Below are 21,908 nucleotides of genomic sequence, written 5' to 3'. Positions count from 1 at the left end.
GATGAGACTTACTACTTTTTACTGTTGTAGAAGTCTTGTCACAGATTGGTAGGCACAGGGAATGTAGTGACTTAGCTTTAAAGGTTGCAGACGGCTAAATGACAACTCACATTGTGGATTTGAAGACATTTCTCAAGAGTAAAAACGCCTCGCATTAGCCTCTGCTCATTTTGTTTTTAGCGAGGGGTCGAGTCAACTTACTTGTAGAAATGTCTTCAAATACACAATGTGAGTCGTTGTTTAGCCGTCTGCTACCTTTGAAGTTAAGTCACCACATCCCTATTTGTATAGCGCTTTTTACATAGAGAAATGTCAGAAAGTGCTTCACAACAAAAATAATACAAACAATATAAACAATAAATACAATACAAACAATATGATCTAACACCAGGACACCCAGGAGTAAGCCAAGGGGAAAAAAATCCACAGGGGGGAGAAAAATATAGGGCACAGTGGCAAGGAAAAACTCAGAGGAAGAAACCTTGAGAGGAACCAGACTCCAGGGGGATCCATCCTCCTCTGGCTGATCAGGTGCTGAACAGTAAACTAATGTGGAATGTGGTGTGGTGCAAGAGTTCAGGGGTCCATAGTGAATGGCAGCTTTCTAGTGGGACGCGGGTGGGGTGTCAAGGACTAGGATATAGTGTGGAGTAGACTCAGCCTGGACAAATTCAGGAACTGGAGTCTAGTTTTGAGGGGCTCAGAGCCCCACGGACAGATAAGCACAAAGGACAACACAAGAGTATAGGCTGTTGCAAACTGAAAAACTGATACATTAAACAGTAGGAGAAAATCAGCATAAAGCAGGCGTTTTATTACAATACATTTTTTTTATTACAATTTCACCATTTTATCTTTTATTTTATACACTTTGTGATTATTCTTGTATAATGAAAATCGCTTTATAAATGTAATTTATTATCATTATTACCAATCTGTGACTAGACTTCTACAACATCAAATGTAAGTCACATGGGGCTATAGCAACTTCCGCTAACGATTGTCGTTACGCGATGCTCTATGGAAAATGCTAACAGTGCCCTCTCTTTCCTACATAGCACCTTCTTTATCGTAACTAAATAACCTAGTCAGTGACCCAGTGTGTCGTGTCGACTTTACGAAACGAACAACAGACCGCAGTCACCGAATTCGGGTAATCTACAGTCAATAGCTACTAGTACTGCCGGAAGCCACAGCGTTCAATTCAAGTTTGATAAGCAAGCTACCTGCTATTGTAAGCTATAGTTATTTAGCTAGGTGTAATGAAACCACTGAGGGTAATGGTACAGCCATTGATTGAACCAATGAAAAAGAGAACTATTTATGGGTACAACAACTTGGTAATCGAGTCCGCAATGAAGCGAATAATGATAATTGAATCAACCGAGCCAACAAAATTATCTGGCAGAGTAGACCATTACCAATCTCGACCCTTGCTAGTGCTATGTCCACACAGCCAGCAACATATTGTCTTCTAAATGTGACGAGCTTATACCTAACCAATTTAAACTTAACGTTGGTGTCAACGCGTGTTAGCTAACTAAGTGGGTGTTGCTGTGTCACGTTTAGCTTGGCTACCCAGCCCCATCTGGGGTCGTGTTATACACTTTTTTATTTGAATGTTGTTTACAGTCAACAACATTCAAATAAAAAAACCGACTTGATTACCCTGATAATTAAGTGCTGTTATATACTGTACTATTGGAGATCAGAGAGGAGACCCATCGGTCTATCTAGCCTGCTAGAATTGTAGAACTGACATCTTAGTTATTGTTGTTGACTAATAATATTGATCTCTGCACTATTCCTTCAGGCTAATCAAAAGACAAATGGACCCTTCTCGTCAAGGCAAGGGGGCCAACAGGTCTCGAGAGGCCAAACGTGGACATAGCCACTCCAGCACACCTCCTCAGAAAGATGCTTATGCCAGACTTCTCAGCCAGCATCACAGCAGCAAGTTCAGATCCTACCTGGACCAGTATGCCCAGCAGCACTTTCAGGATGAAGAGAATGGGCCGAGTACACCAAGTAGAGCCCACAGTGACAGACAAGATATACCATTGAGAAAAAAGGACCAGGCTTTTATTGAATTTTCAGACTCAAGTGACTACTCACCTTCGCCCATGAAAGGTAAGGGAGAAGATAGCTCTCTGTCTCTCTACATGGACAAGGTGAATAGTCTTGGGGCACCGCTGAACTCTGAGAGGAGGCAGGGTGTTTCTGACAGGGTGCGATACGGGGAGAGGAGGGATACCACCACCAGTCAAGATGGAGATGTTGAGTCTGGTGAAGAGTTTGGCTTGCTTAATCACCAGAGGGATTCACAGCAGCAATATAGAAGAAATAAAGACCATGCTCCAAAAGTGCCCACAGGTAACCAAGGGAACAAGGAGATAAAAGATGGTGTCCCCCCATTCAAAGCTAGTTCAGGTGGGCAGGAGCAAGAGAAGAAGTCCAAGAAGAAGATTGTGCCAAAAAACAGTGTAGATAATCAGAGAGATGGGGCGTTTCGATCTCAATTTGACGCAGAGATGTCCCCCAATAATAATGCCAAAAACATGCAACCCAAAGGTAAAACGTAGTGCTAGCCTCAGCTCAGTGAATATTTTAATGACATAAGCCACACGGTTCTGTAGAAAATGGAATGATGTATTGATAAAGGAAATTTGTTTCCAGCCTCAAGTGCCAGTACCCCCACTGATAAGGGTAAAAAGAATAGAGGGGCCAGAGGATCAAAGAAACAAGTCTTTGAAACGTACATGACCACAGAGGATGTTTCCCATGGCCTAAAGAGAGGAGATCTCTTTCAGGTGAAATGACAAGCATGCAGTTTTTTTTAATTTTATTCATTGTTTATTTAGCTGTTTATGTATATACAGCACATTTTGACCAAATTCTGAGATCACAGTACAAGTCATATAACACATCTATACAGTACTAAAGGATATCTATTTTCTTTCCAGGGACCACTGAGAATAAATCCTAAAAAGTACCAGGAGGCTTTCATTTCATCTCCAGTGAGTTTGCCCATTGAAATGTATTTTTGTCTGCAATAGGATATAGTTGTCAACAATACAGTACTCCAAGTTGTCTAAAAATAACTCCATATTGTATCTGCAGGATGGTACACGGGACATATATCTGGATGGAATGGTAGCCCGGAACAGGGCTCTGAATGGGGATGTGGTGGTGATACAGGTCCTCCCTCGCGAGCAGTGGAAGGTGAGCTTTCTGAAGACAACATAAGGCATTTGTCAGCAGACATCAAATAAATCAGTGTCTTCTACTTGGTAAGCCATGGACCTGTTTATGGACTGTGGTCCAATATTAGTAGGAATTGCTCCTGCTTGGCAGTGGTCATACATATTGGTTTGATTATTTGGAAAGTCAAAATACCATTCAAATGATTCTGCTGGGTCAGGAGTCACGTCTCAAAAAATGTTTAACAAATCTTCATGCACACTGAAGTGCTTTGCGTAATTGTTCCCTGATGCACAAAGTGGCTATCATCTGTGTCATGGCTGAACAGGTTGTGAAGTCAGACACTGAATGCGAGGGTGTGAGTGAGACAGAGGCTCAGCCTGGGAAGACCCCAACACCAGGAAATGGGAGCAAACTCCCATCCAGCCCTGATGTCATCGTGGAGGCCCAATTCAGTGACCAAGAGGAACTAGCTAAGATGGTAGAGAACATCAGCCTCAATGCCAATGGTAATTGACTTATCTGACAGTTACTAAAGAGACAGTTTGGTATTAGATCACACTTGAAGTCTCAGACAATTGCAGTCTCACAACGACACAAACTTCAAAGGTAACAGTTTTTTAGCCACCATCCTAATGACTTTTTCAATTATATTTCAGGTTCAAGAACTCAAAGAGAAGTCGAAAGTATGAGGAAAGATGTACCCTCAACCACTAACTCTACTGGAGAGATACTCCAAAGGACTGCCAAGGTAAGATGTTTATATGTCATAACTGCCACTGTGTGTTCATGCTGTTAAAAGTAGCACTTAAGTACAGATTTACACCTGATGATGAGCTCTAACGGGAAAGGTATTGATCCCCAACAGCCAATCTGTCCCACAGGAATAACAACACTCAACCCATACAAGCTGCTCAGATTGCTCTTCTTCGTGGGCATCTCAATGTTTGACACCCTACCCTTTCCTTTATCTATACCCTTTGTCTCCCAGGTGGTCTACATAGTGGAGCAGAAGCACTCGCGGGCTGCCACAGGCTTCCTCAAGTTCCTCCCAGACAAGCCCTTTGCCATGTTCTCCCCTGTGGACCACCGTGTGCCGCGGGTAAACGTTCCCCTGGCCGACTGCCCCCATGACTTTGTTTCCCGCCCAGGAGATTATGCCAACACCCTCTTTATCTGTCGCATCACCAGCTGGTCAGCCGACAGCAACTTTGCAGAGGGGTACGTAATAAGGCACTTTCTGACTGTAGGGAATTAGTAATACCTCTGTGCAGTGGCAATGTACATTGTAGTCCCCTCATCCTGTGGTGTTGTTGATTACATGAAGGATTCAAATTGTACGTTTTACAGAATCTATTGAATGTTTGTGTGTTAATCCCTTATGTAGAGGGAATTCTGGCACATTCCAAGAAATTAACCTCTTTGATCCTCAAAGCTCACACACATTTGGCTGCATTTATGATGCTGCTCCCTCAATCAAATTTATTTTACAAAGTGTCTCAAAGTGCTTTACAACAGTACAAAAAATCAATACAATACAAACAATATGAACTAACACCGAACCATAGACCCCCAAAAAGCATGCCAAGGAAAAACATAGGGCACATTGGCAAAGAAAACTCCATATGCATTGCATTCACAAAAATATTGATTGAGAAAAATAATATGCCTGAGATGCTGACCCTTTGCAAATGTGTCACTCTCAGTCGCCTTGCTAAGACTCTAGGCCAGGCAGGGGAGATCGAGCCGGAGACAGAGGGTATCCTGATAGAATATGACGTGGATTTCTCAGAGTTCTCCAATGAGGTCCTTTGCTGCCTCCCTCAGAAGCTGCCTTGGACCATCCCCCCTGAGGAGCTCCACAAGAGGAAGGACCTACGGTGAGAGACACAGATCCTGTCCAGGAACAACCATAGCCTCTAGCCCCCACTCCCTAGACAGTCACTTCTGTTGATCTGAAAGGATTGGAGGTGTATCAGCAATTCCATCTAACCTATTAGAGGGCAGCTTCGACTGTACATATTTAATCCTTTCATATCTAAACAAGTGTCTAGTGATTAGGCACTATAGGTTGTTTCTAGACAGTCATAATACTCCTATATGAAAGTGTAGAGCATATGCACAACCGATGACTTTTGAGCAGGTGCTAGATACAAGTTCACCAGGTAAATTTTAACTTCTCTCCCTCATATGCTGACTTTTTGTTTTCTATTTAGAAATGAGTGTATATTCACCATTGATCCAGCTACTGCCAGAGATCTGGATGATGCCTTGTCTTGCAAACCTCTCCCAGATGGTAGGCCATGTTCACACATCAGTTTAAAAAAAATCTTTGTTTTTTATTTTACTAATAGAAATTGCACAATACTGGCAATGTTAAAAAAGGATTGTGTTATGCCAATTTAGGTGATTTATATTGTCATTTTCTCTCACTCAGGCAATTTTGAGTTGGGGGTCCACATTGCTGATGTGAGTTACTTTGTGGAGGAGGGTAATGCACTGGATTTTATCGCCAGCCGCAGAGCCACCAGCGTCTACATGGTTCAAAAGGTGTCAAGTTAATTTCATTCTCGATTTATTCCTATGTCCCCATATGCTTTTACTTTTTCTCTGTTAAAATGCAGTGCACCTAATGCAGTCAAATGACTATTGTAATCACAGGGGGTTATAGGTACTTTAATCAGTCACATTTATTTGTATAGCACTTTTTATATAGACAAATGTCACAAAGTGCTTCACAACAAAAACAAACAATATGATCTAACACCAAACCATAGCCCCCAAAGTAAGCCAAGGAAAAAAACTCCCCAGAGGGGAGAAAGATATAGGGCACAGTGGCAAGGAAAAACTCCCTTGGAGGAAGAAACCTTGAGAGGAACCAGACTTCAGGGGGACTCATGCTCCTCTGGCTGATAAGGTGCTGAACAGTAAACTTCTTCTGCAGGTCATCCCCATGCTCCCGAGGTTGCTGTGTGAGGAGCTGTGCAGTCTGAACCCTCTGACCGACAGACTCACCTTCTCTGTCATCTGGAAGATCACTCCTGAGGGGAAGGTACCCACATTAGCCAAATATGTTGTCTATCTTTATAGGCCACTTGACCAAATGCATTAATTGCTAGCCTAGCATGCTAATAGCATACCTGAGGTTGGAACGTTATTAGAATGTCCCTAGCTGCTTAACCTGTTTCTAACAGAGGCCCTAGTACAACTGGCAGGCACTGTACATGATACTGAGGCTTGTCGCAAGATTTTGTCCAAAATCTTCTTTCTGTTTCTACTCTTCTGCCTACATTCAGTATATTAACACAGTACATCCACATATAATTGTACATTTATGGGGCACTTAGTGGCGTAGCACACTAATGCGCATACCACATAATCGCAAGGTTCCGACCCTCGACATGTCTTTCATGTCATCTCTCCACTCTCTCCCATCCTTCCTGTCAATCTCTACTGTCTCTATCCCAATGAAGCAGAAATGCCCTAAAAACTAAATAATCTTACATTTATGACACTGTATCCCCTCCGTTCAGATATTGAGTGAATGGTTTGGCCGCTCGGTGATCCGCTCCTGTGTGAAGCTGAGCTACGACCATGCCCAGAGCATGATCGAGGCTCCTGAGAAACTCTTCTCTGCGGACGAGATCCCGCCCTGTGCCCCGGACCACCCCATTGACGAAATCCACCAGGCAGTGCTCAACCTGCACTCCATCGCCAAGCATCTCCGTGCTCAGCGCTTCGAGGGAGGGGCCCTCCGACTTGACCAGGTCAGTGAGTATAGAGCAGTGTAGTTCAAGGCTGTGCAGTTAACCAACTATGTGGGACTAACCAAGTTTGGCATTAAATGTGTTTCTTTTTTGCAGTTGAAGCTGTCCTTCACTCTTGACAGAGAGACCAGTATGCCTCAAGGCTGCTATGTCTACCAGTACAGGGACAGCAACAAGTGAGACCTTTTCTACACCATCTTTAGCAAAATCGTTTACAAAAGTGCTGAGTCTCTACCGTAATCAATTCAGCTCCTAAGCATGCCCATTGAATAAAAAATAAAAAGAACTTTGAATATGCTTCAGGCAAATGACTTTCAGATAGATCTGATAATACTACCAATTGCCTTTAAATCAAATAACAAATGTTTTCCTTCTTGCCCTCTTTCCTTCTTCCTTCCTTTTTTCCCAGGCTGGTGGAGGAGTTCATGCTGCTGGCCAACATGGCCACAGCCCACCAGATCTACCGCTCCTTCCCCCAGCAAGCCTTGCTGCGACGCCACCCTCCACCCCAGACTAAGATGGTGGACGACCTGCAGGAATTCTGTGACCAGATGGGCCTCAACATCGACTTCTCCTCAGCCGGCACACTCCATGTGGGTATATCCTCATCATTTAGCAAAGTGGAACGCAACAGGGCTCTGTCTAAAGGATTTTTATATCACTCTTGTTGCAGTACATTTCAAGTCACACTTCATTCTATTTTATTCATTGAAATATTCTTAGTAATGTTGAGTTAATTTTATTTTAGTTTTGTGCAAGGCTTTGTAACCATAGCAATTTTGTATGGTATTTAAGGCCAGCTACTGTGTGGTCTATGAGTTAGTCTCTAACATGGTCTCCTCTTTCTATCCCCCCCCCCTCAATAGAGGAGTCTTCATCAGACTCTAGGTGAGGACGAGTACACCAGTGCCAGGAAAGAGGTCCTCACACACATGTGCTCCAGACCAATGCAGGTTAGCCAACCACTCCTGAGTCTCTCCATATGTCATGTGTTGCTGATATATCTCTAAGATGTGAGTGGGATATTTGTTTTCATACAATAATTTTAGGTGAGTTTGATTTAGCCTACCAAGCATGATTGAATCAATGGAATAATTCCAAAAGTGCAAACCCTGCCCACAGGGGCATGCTGGGCCAGCCAAATCAAGAACATGTAGAGTAATTGTAAGAAAACAAGTACTATTTTGATACTATCTGTGCTCTTTTGTGACCATTCTGGCTGTCTACCTCTGTTGTGTCCCTACATTTGCCTCTTTGGTTGATTCAGAATGTCAGTCATTTGTGGACCAATGCTTTTTTTCTCCAGATGGCTGTGTACTTCTGCACTGGGGTGTTGAAGGAGGAGCCGTTGTTCCGCCACTACGCCCTCAATGTACCCTTCTACACCCACTTCACCTCCCCCATCCGACGCTATGCTGATGTTGTTGTACACAGGCTGCTGGCTGCATCCCTGGGTGGGTAACAACAAGGGCTAAGTGTGTTCATGCATGGAGGACAATGGCTTTGTTTTGCTATGGGGTAGGCCAAGGACAGTGCCTCCGCTGCATGGTAGCTTGTTGAGGCAGAGAAAGACTGTGGGCTTTCATTGAATAGGAATACAGAAAAGAACAAAGCACCCTTAGATTAACAAACCCACATGTCTGGCCAGAAGCTTTGTTTGTCCCACTGTAAGATTGAGTGCCTCTGTTGTTGTTCTACAAAAGTGATGTCCCCTTTGCCCTATTCTCAGTCTAAAAGTGTGTGCGTGCATGTTACTACTTGTGTGAGTGTGCGTAATAGGGGGCAAATGTGTGTCTATTTTGTATATGTACATGCACTACCTTTTCATAACGGTATGTGTGTGTAGGTTGCGGCCCACACCTGGAGATGACTGGAGAAGAGGTCCACAAGCAGGCGTCCCACTGCAATGACAAGAAAACCGCCTCAAAGAGAGTCCAGGAGCTCAGCTCTGAGTTGTTCTTTGGAGTCTTTGTCAAGGTATCCCAACAACACCAATGTTGTAACAAACAATGTGTTCTACTTAGGAGTATCAGTGCTGCCGTAGTGATGCATGAAGTTGACTGTTGTTTCCCCCTATAGGAGTGTGGTCCCCTGGACTCTGAGGCCATGGTGATGGGGGTGCTGGACCAGGCCGTTGACGTGTTGGTGCTGCGCTATGGGGTACAGAAGCGCATCTACTGTAAAGTGAGTGTTACCCCAAAGCATCATATTCTGTTTTCCAGATGATATTATTATTGTTGAGATTATTATAAAAGAGGGGTTATGCTCTGTTCTATAAAGAGAAGGACATTATAAGGCTATGTGCATTTGTTATCATGTCAAGCTTTACAATGCTCTAGTCTTTATTGCATACTGTAGTATCATAAAGTTTCAACATAACTATACAGTATAGGTGTAGTCTCAGGAATTCTTGGGTCAGGTGTGATGTGCAAAGTCAAAAGATGAGATTAGATCACTGGTGTCTTTCAATTATTTAATGCAATATGCACACAAGGCAGAGATGCAGCAAAATGGGAAGGATCTCTGAGAAGCAGAAGTTCCGGTCCTCAGTTATAAGCTAAACTACAAGCAGAAAAGTACTAGAGACAGCAAATCTATTGACCTCGCTCCCCTCTTGCTCTCTGTCTTATCATATGGGCAGCTGGTGCAAAACAAAACAAATCCTCATCAGACAGCCTATAACTGATCTGACAACTGCAATACTAATGCATCATGTAACTTATTAATCAACCTTTAAGGGGAATGTTATTTAAACATATAGTAATCATTGCGTAACTTTCAGCTCCAATACTTTTGCTGTGTTGACAGCTTGAAATTCTCATCCGACAAACAAAATTACAAAGATCTCATTTTTGAAAGGTAAAGAAACATGTACATGTAAGACAATGTACATAGATGTTAAATGTTGTATTGTCATCATTCCTGCAGGCGTTGCCGGGCGTGGAGACATTCCACTACCACAAGGTGGGGAAACGTGGAGAGATGACCCTGGTGTGGGCAGCAGTGGGCCCAGAGAAGCCCACCATACAACAGGTAAGGCCACAGCTCTCCCACAACCTCTGCAACTTACAGAAATCTTGATGACAGAAACATACCACACACTCAGTTTGAGGGCACTAGTACAGTTGTGTTCAAAATAATAGCAGTGTGATTAAAAAAGTGAGTAAAGCTCAAGATCCTTATAATAGCTTTTATTTCCATACATGCAAATGCATTGGGAACACTGCACACTCTATTCCAAATCAAAACATGAAGAAAAATTGATCAAATTTGTTATTGCTTTACAGAAAGTGAAGAAAAAGGAATATTAGGCTGTTCAAAAAAATAGCAGTGTCTGCATTTTTCTTTACAAACTCAAACATTTACTGTATAAACTAAAAAATGCTTGAAGATTTAGCTTTCCTGTGAATCACTGAACTAATATTTAGTTGTATAACCTCTGTTTCTGAGAACTGCTGCACATCTGTGTTGCATGGAGTCGACCAACTTCTGGCACCTGTGAACAGGTATTCCAGCCCAGGACGATTGGACTACATTCCACAATTCCTCTGCATTTCTTGGTTTTGCCTCAGAAACAGCATTTTTGATGTCACCTCACAAGTTTTCTATTGGATTAAGGTCCGGGGATTGGGCTGGCCACTCCATAACGTTAATCTTGTTGGTCTGGAACCAAGATGCTGCTCGCTTACTGGTGTGTTTGGGGTCGTTGTCTTGTTGAAACACCCATTTCAAGGGCATTTCCTCTTCGGCATAAGGCAACATGACCTCTTCAAGTATTTTGATGTATCCAAACTGATCCATGATCCCTGGTATGCGATAAATAGGCCCGACACCATAGTATGAGAAACATCCCCATATCATGATGCTTGCGCCACCATGCTTCACTGTCTTCACAGTGTACTGTGGCTTGAATTCAGTGTTTGGGGGTCGTCTGACAAACTGTCTGCGGCCCCTAGACCCAAAAAGAACAATCTTGCTTTCATCAGTCCACGCCATTTCTCTTTAGGCCAGTCAATGTGTTCTTTGGCAAATTGTAACCTCTTCAGCACATGTCGTTTTTTCAACAATGGGACTTTGCGGGGGCTTCTTGCCGATAGCTTGGCTTCACATAGGCATCTTGTAATTGTTACAGTACTCACAGGTAACTTTAGACCTTCTTTGATCACCCTGGAGCTGATCATTGGCTGAGTCTTTGCCATTTTGGCTATTCTTCGAACCGTTCGAATGGTCGTTTTCTTCCACGTCTTTCTGGTTTTGGTTGCCATTTTAAAGCATTTGAGATCATTTTAGCTGAGCAGTCTATCATTTTCTGCACTTCTTTATTTGTTTTCCCCTCTCCAATCAACTTTTTCATCAAAGTACGCTGTTCTTCTGAACAATGTCTGGAACGACCCATTTTATTCAGATTTTCAGAGAGAAATGCACTATAACCAGCAAGTACAACATTTGCTGCCTTCGTCCTTAAATAAGGGCCACCTGTGTGACACCTGTTTTTTCACAGAATGAATGACCTCACTAAGTGAACTCCACACTGCTATTATTTTGAACACGTCCTTTTCAATTAATGATTCAATTACACAGAATCAGCAGCATGCATGTCATGACTGTTGGTTTTCTATTACTCTACTACACCTACTAGTAAATTATTTGCCATGTAGAAATATAATTTCTACCAAAAACAGTGATTGATCTGGTTAGTGATGTTGGACTGCTATTATTTTGAACACAACTGTACATTTACACTGGTACTGAGAATTGAAATCTTACACAAAGTAAACTACAAGATGACAGTGAATGATATTCTGCAATAATATTGTTTGGAGCGTGCAACTGTATCTCTAACATAGGTTTGTCCAACCTGTCTTACAGGAGATCTCCATCTTTACTTTGGTGGATGTGCAGCTCAGGGCGGACGGAGCTCCTATGAAATACAGTGCTGTGCTCAAGAGGCCTAATGAGACTGCATCATGAACACTCCGATGACACCATGACCACACACACATTTTTAAAGCTTCAGTGGAATTGCACTGGGTTTTATTTTATTTTATTGATTAGCTAAACTAAGATGGTTATTTTGGTTTGGCTCACATATTGTAGCCAAGACTAGACTTAAGCCCAGACGCAGTGTTATTGCAAGAGGTTCTGACTGCTTTGAAATTAACTGTAAAAGCACCGAGACTTACGTTTTTTTTGTTTGTTGGAGTAACGACCTTATGAGGTAATTTTTAGATGATACCATAAATATGTACACAGTCAATGTGTGAAGCTTAAACAAGCTTAAAATGTTTTGTTTAATGCTCATTGACAGTTTCTCAGACAGATTAAACCTACTCCTAGACTAAAAAGTGTCTTAAATGGAAAGTATCCTCCATTCAAAGTATGGTTTAGTGCAGGACTTGGCTTAATCTGTGTCTGAGAAATTGTCCCTTAGAGTTTACATTTATTAACTACAGCTTCAGTCCCAGTACATTTAAATTAGCTCAAATTCATAGGACAAAACTCTCTTTGTTGACAGATAACTGTTGCATAGTGACGGACAGCTGAACGAACACATCCACCATTTATGGCTTTTTTTTATTTTTTTAGAGCTGTGCAATATTTATAGTGCTGATTCAAGGCATGTCCATTGTATTCCACTAAGTTGCCAAAAGTGTGACTTAAATGTAGTTTAATTCTAGTTAATTTCATAGTAGTGGCTATTGTTACTTTAACAGTTTGGGAAGACTTGAAAATGTCTTACAATGCTGCTGAGTATACTACCTTGTGAATGTGATTCCTTGATATCTTGATGCATTTTAAAAATGCATTGACATTGACTTAAGTTGCTTTTGACAGTTTACGCTTCTGATAACTGACTGTTTTGTCTCCCACAATAGCCTTCTAATGCCATGGTTGTGTCGAAGCAATACAGAGCCTTTTCTCTTTATCATCTCGAGCTCTGTTGTGGTCTTAACATTAATTATCCATGATAAAACCTGAATCGTTGTGGGGGCAAGTTTCCCTTTTAAGACGAATGTTTGCAAGCTAAAAGAAGTTGAGGCGAATGTGGGGGGTAGAGGCACATCTAAGGTATGCCTTTTCATAGATTAGATTTTGCATGGGTATTTAACTAAATTGTTATGTTGTCAGTACTGTAATGTACTTGCGGTATTTGCTCAAGGAAATGACTGGGGGGAGTTTCCCGAAAGCTTCGTAGCGTTAAGTACTTCTTGAAGTCACTCTTAAGAGCCTTCGGCAGTTCAGGCGGGTTTACAGAAACCCTTCGTAGCTCATGTAGTACTTCGATTCTTTTTTGAATTCACGAGACCTGCGGACCAAACAGCGCCGTTTTCACTTTACACATTAACATTATTTGTTTTATTGTGTGGCATATTATTGAGAAAAAAAGATGCAGCTTTAACATAAACATGATAACCCACTCTGACATTTCCTTCAATTTCGAAGCGAACAATAAATCGCTTTGAGATTGTTGCGCATGTGCCTGTCAAAATGCGTGCCAATGTCGACATAGGCGAAACTTTATTATAAGGAGATGTTGTGTCAGCTTGTGTTACCTTGTCGAGGAAAGTTTAGACCATAGTCTGTCCAATTAAATTTATTTGCACCACAGGAGATTTGAAATCCGCTCGCAACAAACTCTTTCTCGATCAGTGCTCGTGAAGTGGATCCGTCTACGGGTCGATCTGGCAATAAACGTAGTCATTCGTGATATCTGCTTCAGGCAATTGGAAACTTGCTTTATCCCACTTATTTCTGTAAACTTTGGGAAGATATTTTTGCTTACATTGGTGAACATTGTCCTATTTTCAAAGGCTTACTGAAAAGCAATTTTAACTAAATTAGCCTACACATTACATTGTTGCATCAATAACTTTGTTGTGTCACTGGAATTATTAGTCATGATTAAAATGTCTTAGTGGTAAACCATCATATAGTTTTTCTTGATTGTTATTGATAAACAGTCAAATTGTGTATAATGACAAATTATTTTGCATCAGTGCAGTATTGTTCTTATGTGTTTTGTGATCTTATTATTGCTTTGTATAATATAAATACAAATATGCTGTAACTTTGAATGGAGCAGTACCTATTTATACCACTGGAGGTTCTCTTACACATGTGAATAGCATGATTGTAATAGAGAAAATCAGAGCAAAACCCAAATCAAATGTGCCAAAGGCAATGCTGATGGTTAAATCAGACACTGTTTCTGTTCACTGCAGAGGTGTCTATACATGATCAAATGGTTTAATGCCATTCAACTGTTCACTATAGAGTTGATAAATGTGTCAATGGTCAATATCGGTGATTTTCATGTTTGTCTTGAATGTGAAACTCAAGCTGACATAAAAACTGCCTGTCGGATAGTGTTTCTGTTGGCTACAGAGGTCTTTATACACATACAAATTGTGTAATGTCATTACAAAGTACACTATAGGGTGGATAAATGTCTCAACGGTCATTTATGTGATTTTCATATCGATCTCCAAAGGAAAATACTGATGGTTCAGATAGTGTTTCTGTTGACTACAGAGGTCTCTATACACTGTCAAATGGTGCAATAATCATGAAACAGTTCACTATGTAGTTGATACGTCAAAGGCCATTTAGGGGGGAATCTAATGTTTATCTCGAAGGGACACATACTGATGGTTAAATGGGCCATCAGATAGTGTATAGAGAAACACTGATGGCCCATTTAACCATCAGTATGTGTTTCCCTTGGAGATAAACATTAAATTCCCCCTGAAATGGCCATTGACACATGTATCAACTCTATAGTTAACTGTTTTGTGATTATTGCACCATATGATAGTGTATAGAGACCTCTAAGAACAAATATCGCTACTTTTTGTAGCAGATAACAAAAACTGTTCTAGCTTCACTTGAACCAGAGAATGTCACTTATGAGAATGGGACACAACTAGTGGGCCACACATGGTGAAGTTAAAGGTAAAATATCAAGCTATTGATATCGAGTCAAACATGGCTAACTTCTCTGTCTTTGGTTTAATTTCTTAATTTCTTCCAGCGGTGGTGGGGTGTTAAAAGGGGTCAAAAGGACACTTGTGAGGTGGGGGTCAACTATATGATGGTTTATCACTAAGACACATTTTAATGAAGCTATTTCTCAACCCTTGAATTATATTACATCATTTGATAGTGTATAGAGAACTCTGTAGCCAACAGAAACACTATCTGATGGCACATTTACCCATCAGTATGTGTTTCCCTTGTAGATAAACATTAAATTCCCAATTGAATGATATTTCACAATTTTATAGTGTAGAGAGAGCCCTGTAGCCAACAGAAACAGTATCTGAAAGGCATTTTTTTTATGTCAGCTTGTGTTTTACATTGGAGACCAACATGAAAATCACCCAAAATGACTGTTCACACATTTATCAACCCTATAGCGAAGTGTTGAATGGTGTTCCACCATTTGATAGTGTATAGAAACCTCTGTAGCCAACAGAAACAGTATCTGACAAATGTTTTATATCAGCTTGTGTTTTGCATTGGAGGCAAACATGAAAATCAACCAAAATGTACACATTTATCCAATCTATAGGGTTAGTAAATGGTGAATGTTTGAATGACAGTACACCATTTGATAGTGTACTACAGTGCCTATAGAAAGTCATCATACCCCTTTGAAATAGTTACTATATTTGTCGTACAGCCTGAAATCAAAACCCATTAAAAAAAAAAGAAAAAAAAAATCCAGCTTTATGTACAAATTTAGCCATACAACATCAAACTAATGAAAAAAAAGGCGACAGTTCAGAAAATGTATAAAAAATGAAAAACAAGAATAACAGGGTTGGAAAAGTCATCAGTTCCCTGATTTAATACTTTGTACAGCCACCTTTTGCTGCAATTACAGCCATCAATCTGTTTGGATATGTCTCTACTAGCTTTGCACACGTAGATTGGAGAATATTTGCCCATTCTTCCTTGCAGAATTGTTCGAGATCAGTCAAATTCCGTGGTGAGCGGCGATGGACTGCTCTCTTCAAGTCCATCCACAGATTTTCTATCGGATTGAAGTCAGGGCTCTGACTTGACCACTCAAGGACATTCGCCTTTCTATCCTTAAGCCACTGCGTTGTTCTTTTGACGAATCGTTGTCGGTGTTTAGGATCGTTGTCATGTTGCAAGGTGAATGACCTGCCCATCTTCAGCTGTCTAGCAGAGGGACGCAGGTTGTCCTCAAGAATTTGGGTGTACTTGGCATCCATTTTCCCTTCAATCCTGACCAATTGCCCAGTCCCCGCTGAAGAGAAACATCCCCACAACATAATGTTGCCACCACCATGCTTCACAGTAGGTATGGTGTGTTTTGGGTGGTGTGCTGTGTTTGGTTTTCGCCAAACATAGCGCTGGAGTTCAGTCCCAAAAAGTTCAATCTTAGTCTCGTCTGACCATAAAACCTTTTTCCACATGGCAATAGAATCTTCCAGGTGTGTTTTTGCATAGCACAAACGAGACTGACTTTTTCAGAAAAGGCTTCTTTCTTGCTACCCTGCCATACAGGCCAGCTTTGTGTAAAGCTTGTGAGATTGTTGTCTCATGCACAGACAGACCAGTCCCAGCCATAAAGACTTGTAAGTCATTCAAAGTTGCCTTTGGCCTCTTGGTAGCTTCTCTGATCAATGTCCTTCTGGCTCGGTCATCCAGTTTGGACGGACGGCCTGATCTAGGCAAGGTGTTGGTGGTGCCATACGCCTTCCACTTCTTAATGATGCTCTGAACGGTACTCAGAGGGATAGCTAAAGCCTTCGAAATCTTTTTGTAGCCTTCACCTAACTTGTGCCTTCCTACAACTTTATCCTGGAGGCCTTTTGAAAGTACTTTTCCAACCATGGTGAATTCTTTGCAGAACCATGCACTTCTACGAGTGGAATCCTCAAGAAACAGCTGGTTTTATTCTGAAGTAATCAAAACCACTACAACTGATGTCAGGTGGGGGGCAATTAGCCTGGTGTTTGATCTGGAAGTTGCACCTGAGCAAGTTTATAATGGTATACTCTAAGGGGCTGATCACTTAACCAAACCAGGTATTTCACTAATTAATTTTTAATAATTGTCCAGAATTTTTACTCCATGCAACACAGATGTGCAGCAGTTCTCAGAAACAGAGGTTATACAACTAAATATTAGTTCAGTGATTCACAGGAAAGCTAAATCTTCAAGCATTTTTCAGTTTATACAGTAAATGAGTTTGAGTTTGTAAAGAAAAATGCAGACACTGCTATTTTTTTGAACAGCCTAATATTCCTTTTTCTTCACTTTCTGTAAAGTAATAACAAATTTGATACATTTTTCTTCATGTTTTGATTTGGAATAGAATGTGCAGTGTTCCCAATGCATTTGAGTGTTTGGAAATAAAAGCTATTATAAGGATTTTGAGCTTTACTTACTTTTTTAATCACACTGCTATTATTTTGAACACAACTGTATATAGACACCTCTGTAGCCAATAGAAACAGTATGATAGGCATTTTATTACCATTCTTGGATCATACAGGGTAACCTAAAGCCTGGTGAAACCTTTGCCGAAAGTAGCTACAAAGGGGTGAAAACCTGTTTGTAAATTAGTGACGCCTCGCCACATGTCAATCCAATCAAATACCTCATGCCTTCATTGACTAGATGTTGTGTAGAGCACACTTCTGGCAAAAACAGAAATCAGTTTCTCCTTCAGATTTTCTTGCAATTTCTTCAATGTTGCAAGCTAGCATCTAGCAATACCTCGCAGCAAAATAGTTGTAACGGATCGTAAAAGGTCAAGAAGACGCACATAATAACAAGCAATTATCTATGGGCGTGTGGGGGAGGGTTCTAGAAATGTAACATCCAAAGAAATTGCGAGCACATTCTCCCATGGCTCTGTCCAGGTTCAATTCAAGTCAGATCGGGAAAGGGAGAAGAGGAGTGAAAACAACGGAATTTGGAGGTACAGGTATGGCTACGCAAGACTACCTACAGTGCCTTCGGAAAGTATTCAGACCCCTTCACTTTTTCCACATTTTGTTGTGTTATAGACTCAATTTAAAATGGATTAAATGAAAATAATATGCCATCAATCCACACACAATACCCCAGAATGACAAAGCACCCAGGGGCCCTAGTGGTCAGCTCACACTTTAAGCACCGAGGGGCCTCACATTGTAAGCGCTGCGGGGCCCCTAGTGGTTAGCTCATGCTTTAAGCGCGGAGGGGCCCAGGGACCCTCACACTGTAGGTGCCGAGGGGCCCAGGGGCCCTAGTGGTCAGATCACGCTTTAAGCCCCAGGGGCCTAGGGGCCCTAGTGGTCAGCTCACTCTTTAAACACCACAGGGTCTGGGGGCCCTCACATTGTAAGCGCTGAGGAGCCCAGGGGCCCTAGTGGTCAGCTCACTCTTTAAACACCACAGGGTCTGGGGGCCCTCACATTGTAAGCAGGGTTTACATTTACATTTATGGCATTTAGCAGACGCCTTTATCCAAAGCGACTTTGAGTAAGTGAATCATCTATCCAACAGTCATCATAAGACAAAGTAATCAATGCTCACACCAGGGGCCGTAGGCAGTCGTAAGGCTATTTATTTTATTTAGTTTTTAATTTATTTTATTAGCAGGAGAGAATTTGTACAGGGGGGGTAGCGGGGGTGAAGAGGTCTATAGGGTTGGGGTTAGGGTTAGTATAGGGGGGGTAGTGAGGGTGAAGCGGTCTTTAGGAGGAACTGTTAAGATGTAGCCTGAAGAGATGGGTTTTCAATCTACGGCTTGCAAGTAGGGAGGGGCTGTTCCCTTTGCCGCCCGGCAGGCAAGCACCAGGGTCTTGAATTTGATGCGAGCTGCTACCGGGAGCCAGTAGAGGGTGCGGAGGAGGGGCGTGACATGGGAGAATTTGGGGAGATTGAACACCAGACGAGCAGCAGCATTCTGGATGAGCTGCAGAGGCCTGATGGAGGAGGCGGAGAGTCCAGCCAATACTGGGGTCTGGGGGGCAGAAGTGGTTAGCTCATGCTATAAGCACCCAGGGGCCTTCGTGGTCAGCTTGCGCTGTGCGCACTAAGGGCCCTGGCTTAGAGGCCCCCTGGCAGTCCAAGGCCCTGGGGCACTGTCCCGTCCATAATCCAGCCTTGATTGCTGTAATTGGAATGTACAATAGAGGTTACTTCATACAGTGCCTTCGGAAAGTATTCAGACCCACTATTCACTTTTTCCACATTTTGTTGCGTTATAGACTACATTTAAAATGGATTAAAATAAAATAATTTGCCACCATTCCACACACAATACCTCAGAATGACAAAGCGAAAACACGTTTTTAGAAATTTCAGTAAATTTATTCAAATTGAAATATAGAAATACCTCATGTAAATAAGTATTCAGACACTTCGCTATGACACTCTTAAAATTAGCTAAAATGCAAAAATGTTATCAACAAATCACTCAATAAGTTGAATTGAGTCCATATTAATGCAAGGATAATAGTTCATGTAATTTTGGAATTAATATATTTGTTTTTATAGGGTCTCTGATTTGCATAGGAATCAATTACACACTGTGTGGATCATTACAAACTGAGCAAATGGTGAGGAACAAAACTGCTCAGGAATGCGACCCTGAGGCCTGGGGAGACTTACAAAAATCTACAAAGTTGAATGGTGGAGAGGAAAAAGCACAGTCAATGGGACATCATCATCTCAGTCACTCTACAAAATTGGTCTACAACCAAGTGGCCAAAAAGAATCCCTTAACCCTCTCAACCCCAAGCAGTTTCTGGGTGTTTTTTGCTCCTGTCACATTTTTACTCACTGCAGGCTAATTTTTCACTGCACCTGCAAGTCCTGCACCTCTATGGAAACATCACAATCATGGTTAGAAGTAGGGAGAACTCAAAAATGTCTTTTGTCAGTATAACAGTGTGAATTTAAGTTTAAAATATGGATTAAAAAAGGTGCTGGGTGAAAATTGCCCGGAGACACTGTTTCAATCTATATAATTACAGGGGCAATCTGGGATTGGAACATCAATTATTTTACTTTTAATGTAATGATATATAGCCATTGACTCTTACAAATGCCTCATAAGCTTAGTTCTGTCATACCCCATCAGAACCCAAAATATAAGCTTGTTGTAAACAAACACTGTATAGCTTTAAAACATGGTTAAACTATAATGTTTATCTCATGGATGGTTAGTCCTTACATTCTTAGCTCCATCTATGAATTTGGGAGTGGTTGCATTTCTCCAGCCCCATCCCTCAGCTGTTTATCAAAAACGTGGCGGGGAGACTGCTTTGTTGTTGTTTGGAACTTGAGACTTGGATTAGTGTCTGGGTGCAACTTCATCCTTCTTCACTGATAACAGGTCCCTCCCGCCCTGTTTACTCATAGGCTATCTGTGCTCCCCTTATACGCAGGATGTTTCCATATCTGCAGTTGTAAAATCTTTTCCAAGGCAAGGTCAATATCTGCTGCAATAATAATGTATTGATTTGTTCAGAGAGTAAATTCTGAATGCCATAATGCTTGTCTTAAAGTTGTAGCATGTAGTTTTGCATGTTGCTGCCCTCTTTGGCGTCACAGAAAATCGTAAAACGTCCAATATTCTAATTTTTTCTGATAGCAGTGAATATGAGCATATACACAGAATATACAAATCATATCTTAAGGCCAGTACACCTGATTTTAGAAAGCACCTTGTCAAAACAGAGCTTCCCAATTAATTCCTTGATTGTTACCTTATCACGGCCATTTAGCACAATTTTAATGCTCAAATACTGGACATTTAATGTTGGTAAGAATTGATTAAATAAAAAAAATCATCTAATAACAGCTAAGTATATAATAAATAAAACATAAATCATGTTGTCAGTCTATATCTGTACGTTTAATTTTAAATGTAAAGTAGACCTCACACAGTAAAGCAAGCAAGTGATTTGCGAGAATGGTTTGTTTAATTTCCCCCTTTTACTGTCATTGTTTCCAATAAACAATCCAGGGATTTCCGATGCCTTTATGATGTCCTTATCTGAACTGGATGAATAAACATCACTTGTCTATTGGGAATGGCTCGCTAGGTGCCTTATCAGCAGTTTACTGTATGTGTTTTGTTTTCTAATTCCAAAAGGATAATTGGGCAACAGTAATTGTTTTTCCCCCTTCCAAACTATGTGTTGTGTTCAATGAAAAACATATTATAGATTGCATCCAGGGTAATCATGGTGTAGATTAACTGGTTGTCTAGTTTCCAGCTATATTGGGCTGTAGGCAGTGGCTTTAGGCCTAGAAGGGAATAGAAGCCACTCTTTGAACATGTTCTTACTCTTAGGAAACCATTGTTTTACTCTCTCACAAGCAATTGGCACTGTATCTCAAGACGTACAGCAAGTAATGATGCACAAATTGAAACTTAGACTTAGCACTGCAGTAATGCGTAGATGGTGGGTCCAGTCCCCTCAAAATACAGCATGATGAGTAACTATTCCTGTATTTATGACTTTATTGCTGTAGTATCAATAGGGAGAGACCAGTGCCTCTGCTGATTTTCACTCTAAGGGTCCAAAGGCCAATTCCATTGTTTCATAAATGTTCTCCAGCTCACAAATCTAACATGGTGGTCAGTCAATCAATTGAAGGATCTCTAAGGAATGTAGAGTAAAGTATTTACAGTTGTTTAAATAACCACTTATCTGAACCAAGTGATATGATATGCTTATAATAAATCCATATACATGATTCCATTTGTAGTTTTGTTGACATTTTGCTCATTCAAATCAGAAGTATTAGGTGAAGGTTCAAAGCATGGAGAGCTAGCCAAGAGCTAAAGAGCACACAGAAAGGCTAAGGAGGTGACTTTGCTCCTGGCTCCAGTAACTCTGCGTCAGTCTACATGACAGATCAAAGTCAAAGTGCCATAAAGGAGATGTGTCAAGGCAGGGA

At 41.2% G+C, this 21,908-nt stretch overlaps 1 protein-coding gene across 4 annotated transcripts; it reads left to right on the top strand.

The window, feature by feature from the left end:
* The first annotated feature begins 1,007 nt into the window (after positions 1–1,007).
* On the top strand, positions 1,008–14,038 carry dis3l2 (DIS3 like 3'-5' exoribonuclease 2). Of its 4 annotated transcripts, none has more exons than XM_083665819.1 (21): positions 1,008–1,153; positions 1,814–2,130; positions 2,677–2,810; positions 2,964–3,017; positions 3,121–3,222; positions 3,530–3,710; positions 3,861–3,952; positions 4,193–4,422; positions 4,908–5,081; positions 5,418–5,497; positions 5,639–5,751; positions 6,146–6,253; positions 6,735–6,968; positions 7,065–7,144; positions 7,378–7,561; positions 7,835–7,921; positions 8,275–8,422; positions 8,815–8,945; positions 9,048–9,152; positions 9,897–10,001; positions 11,838–14,038. In XM_083665819.1, the coding sequence occupies exons 2-21, from the start codon at positions 1,830–1,832 to the stop codon at positions 11,937–11,939; spliced, it is 2,745 nt and encodes a 914-aa protein (XP_083521945.1). In that variant the 5' UTR covers positions 1,008–1,153; positions 1,814–1,829; the 3' UTR covers positions 11,940–14,038. The 4 variants fall into 4 exon arrangements, with proteins under 4 accessions (XP_083521945.1, XP_083521944.1, XP_083521942.1 ...); XM_083665818.1 differs by having other exon boundaries at positions 1,814–2,373; XM_083665816.1 differs by having other exon boundaries at positions 1,814–2,571.
* Positions 14,039–21,908: the final 7,870 nt, after the last annotated feature.

Source organism: Argentina silus (assembly GCF_951799395.1).
Source record: "Argentina silus genome assembly, chromosome: 1".
Classification (NCBI taxonomy): domain Eukaryota; kingdom Metazoa; phylum Chordata; class Actinopteri; order Argentiniformes; family Argentinidae; genus Argentina; species Argentina silus.
This window is presented reverse-complemented; position numbering and strand designations above follow the sequence as displayed.

Coding starts and splice junctions, on each gene's coding strand:
- dis3l2 (XM_083665816.1), top strand. CDS start 1,830: ATGGACCCTTCTCGTCAAGGCAAGGGGGCCAACAGGTCTCGAGAGGCC. Junction 3,711..3,860: donor CATCAGCCTCAATGCCAATG/GTAATTGACTTA, acceptor ATTATATTTCAG/GTTCAAGAACTCAAAGAGAA. Junction 5,498..5,638: donor TTGCAAACCTCTCCCAGATG/GTAGGCCATGTT, acceptor TCTCTCACTCAG/GCAATTTTGAGTTGGGGGTC.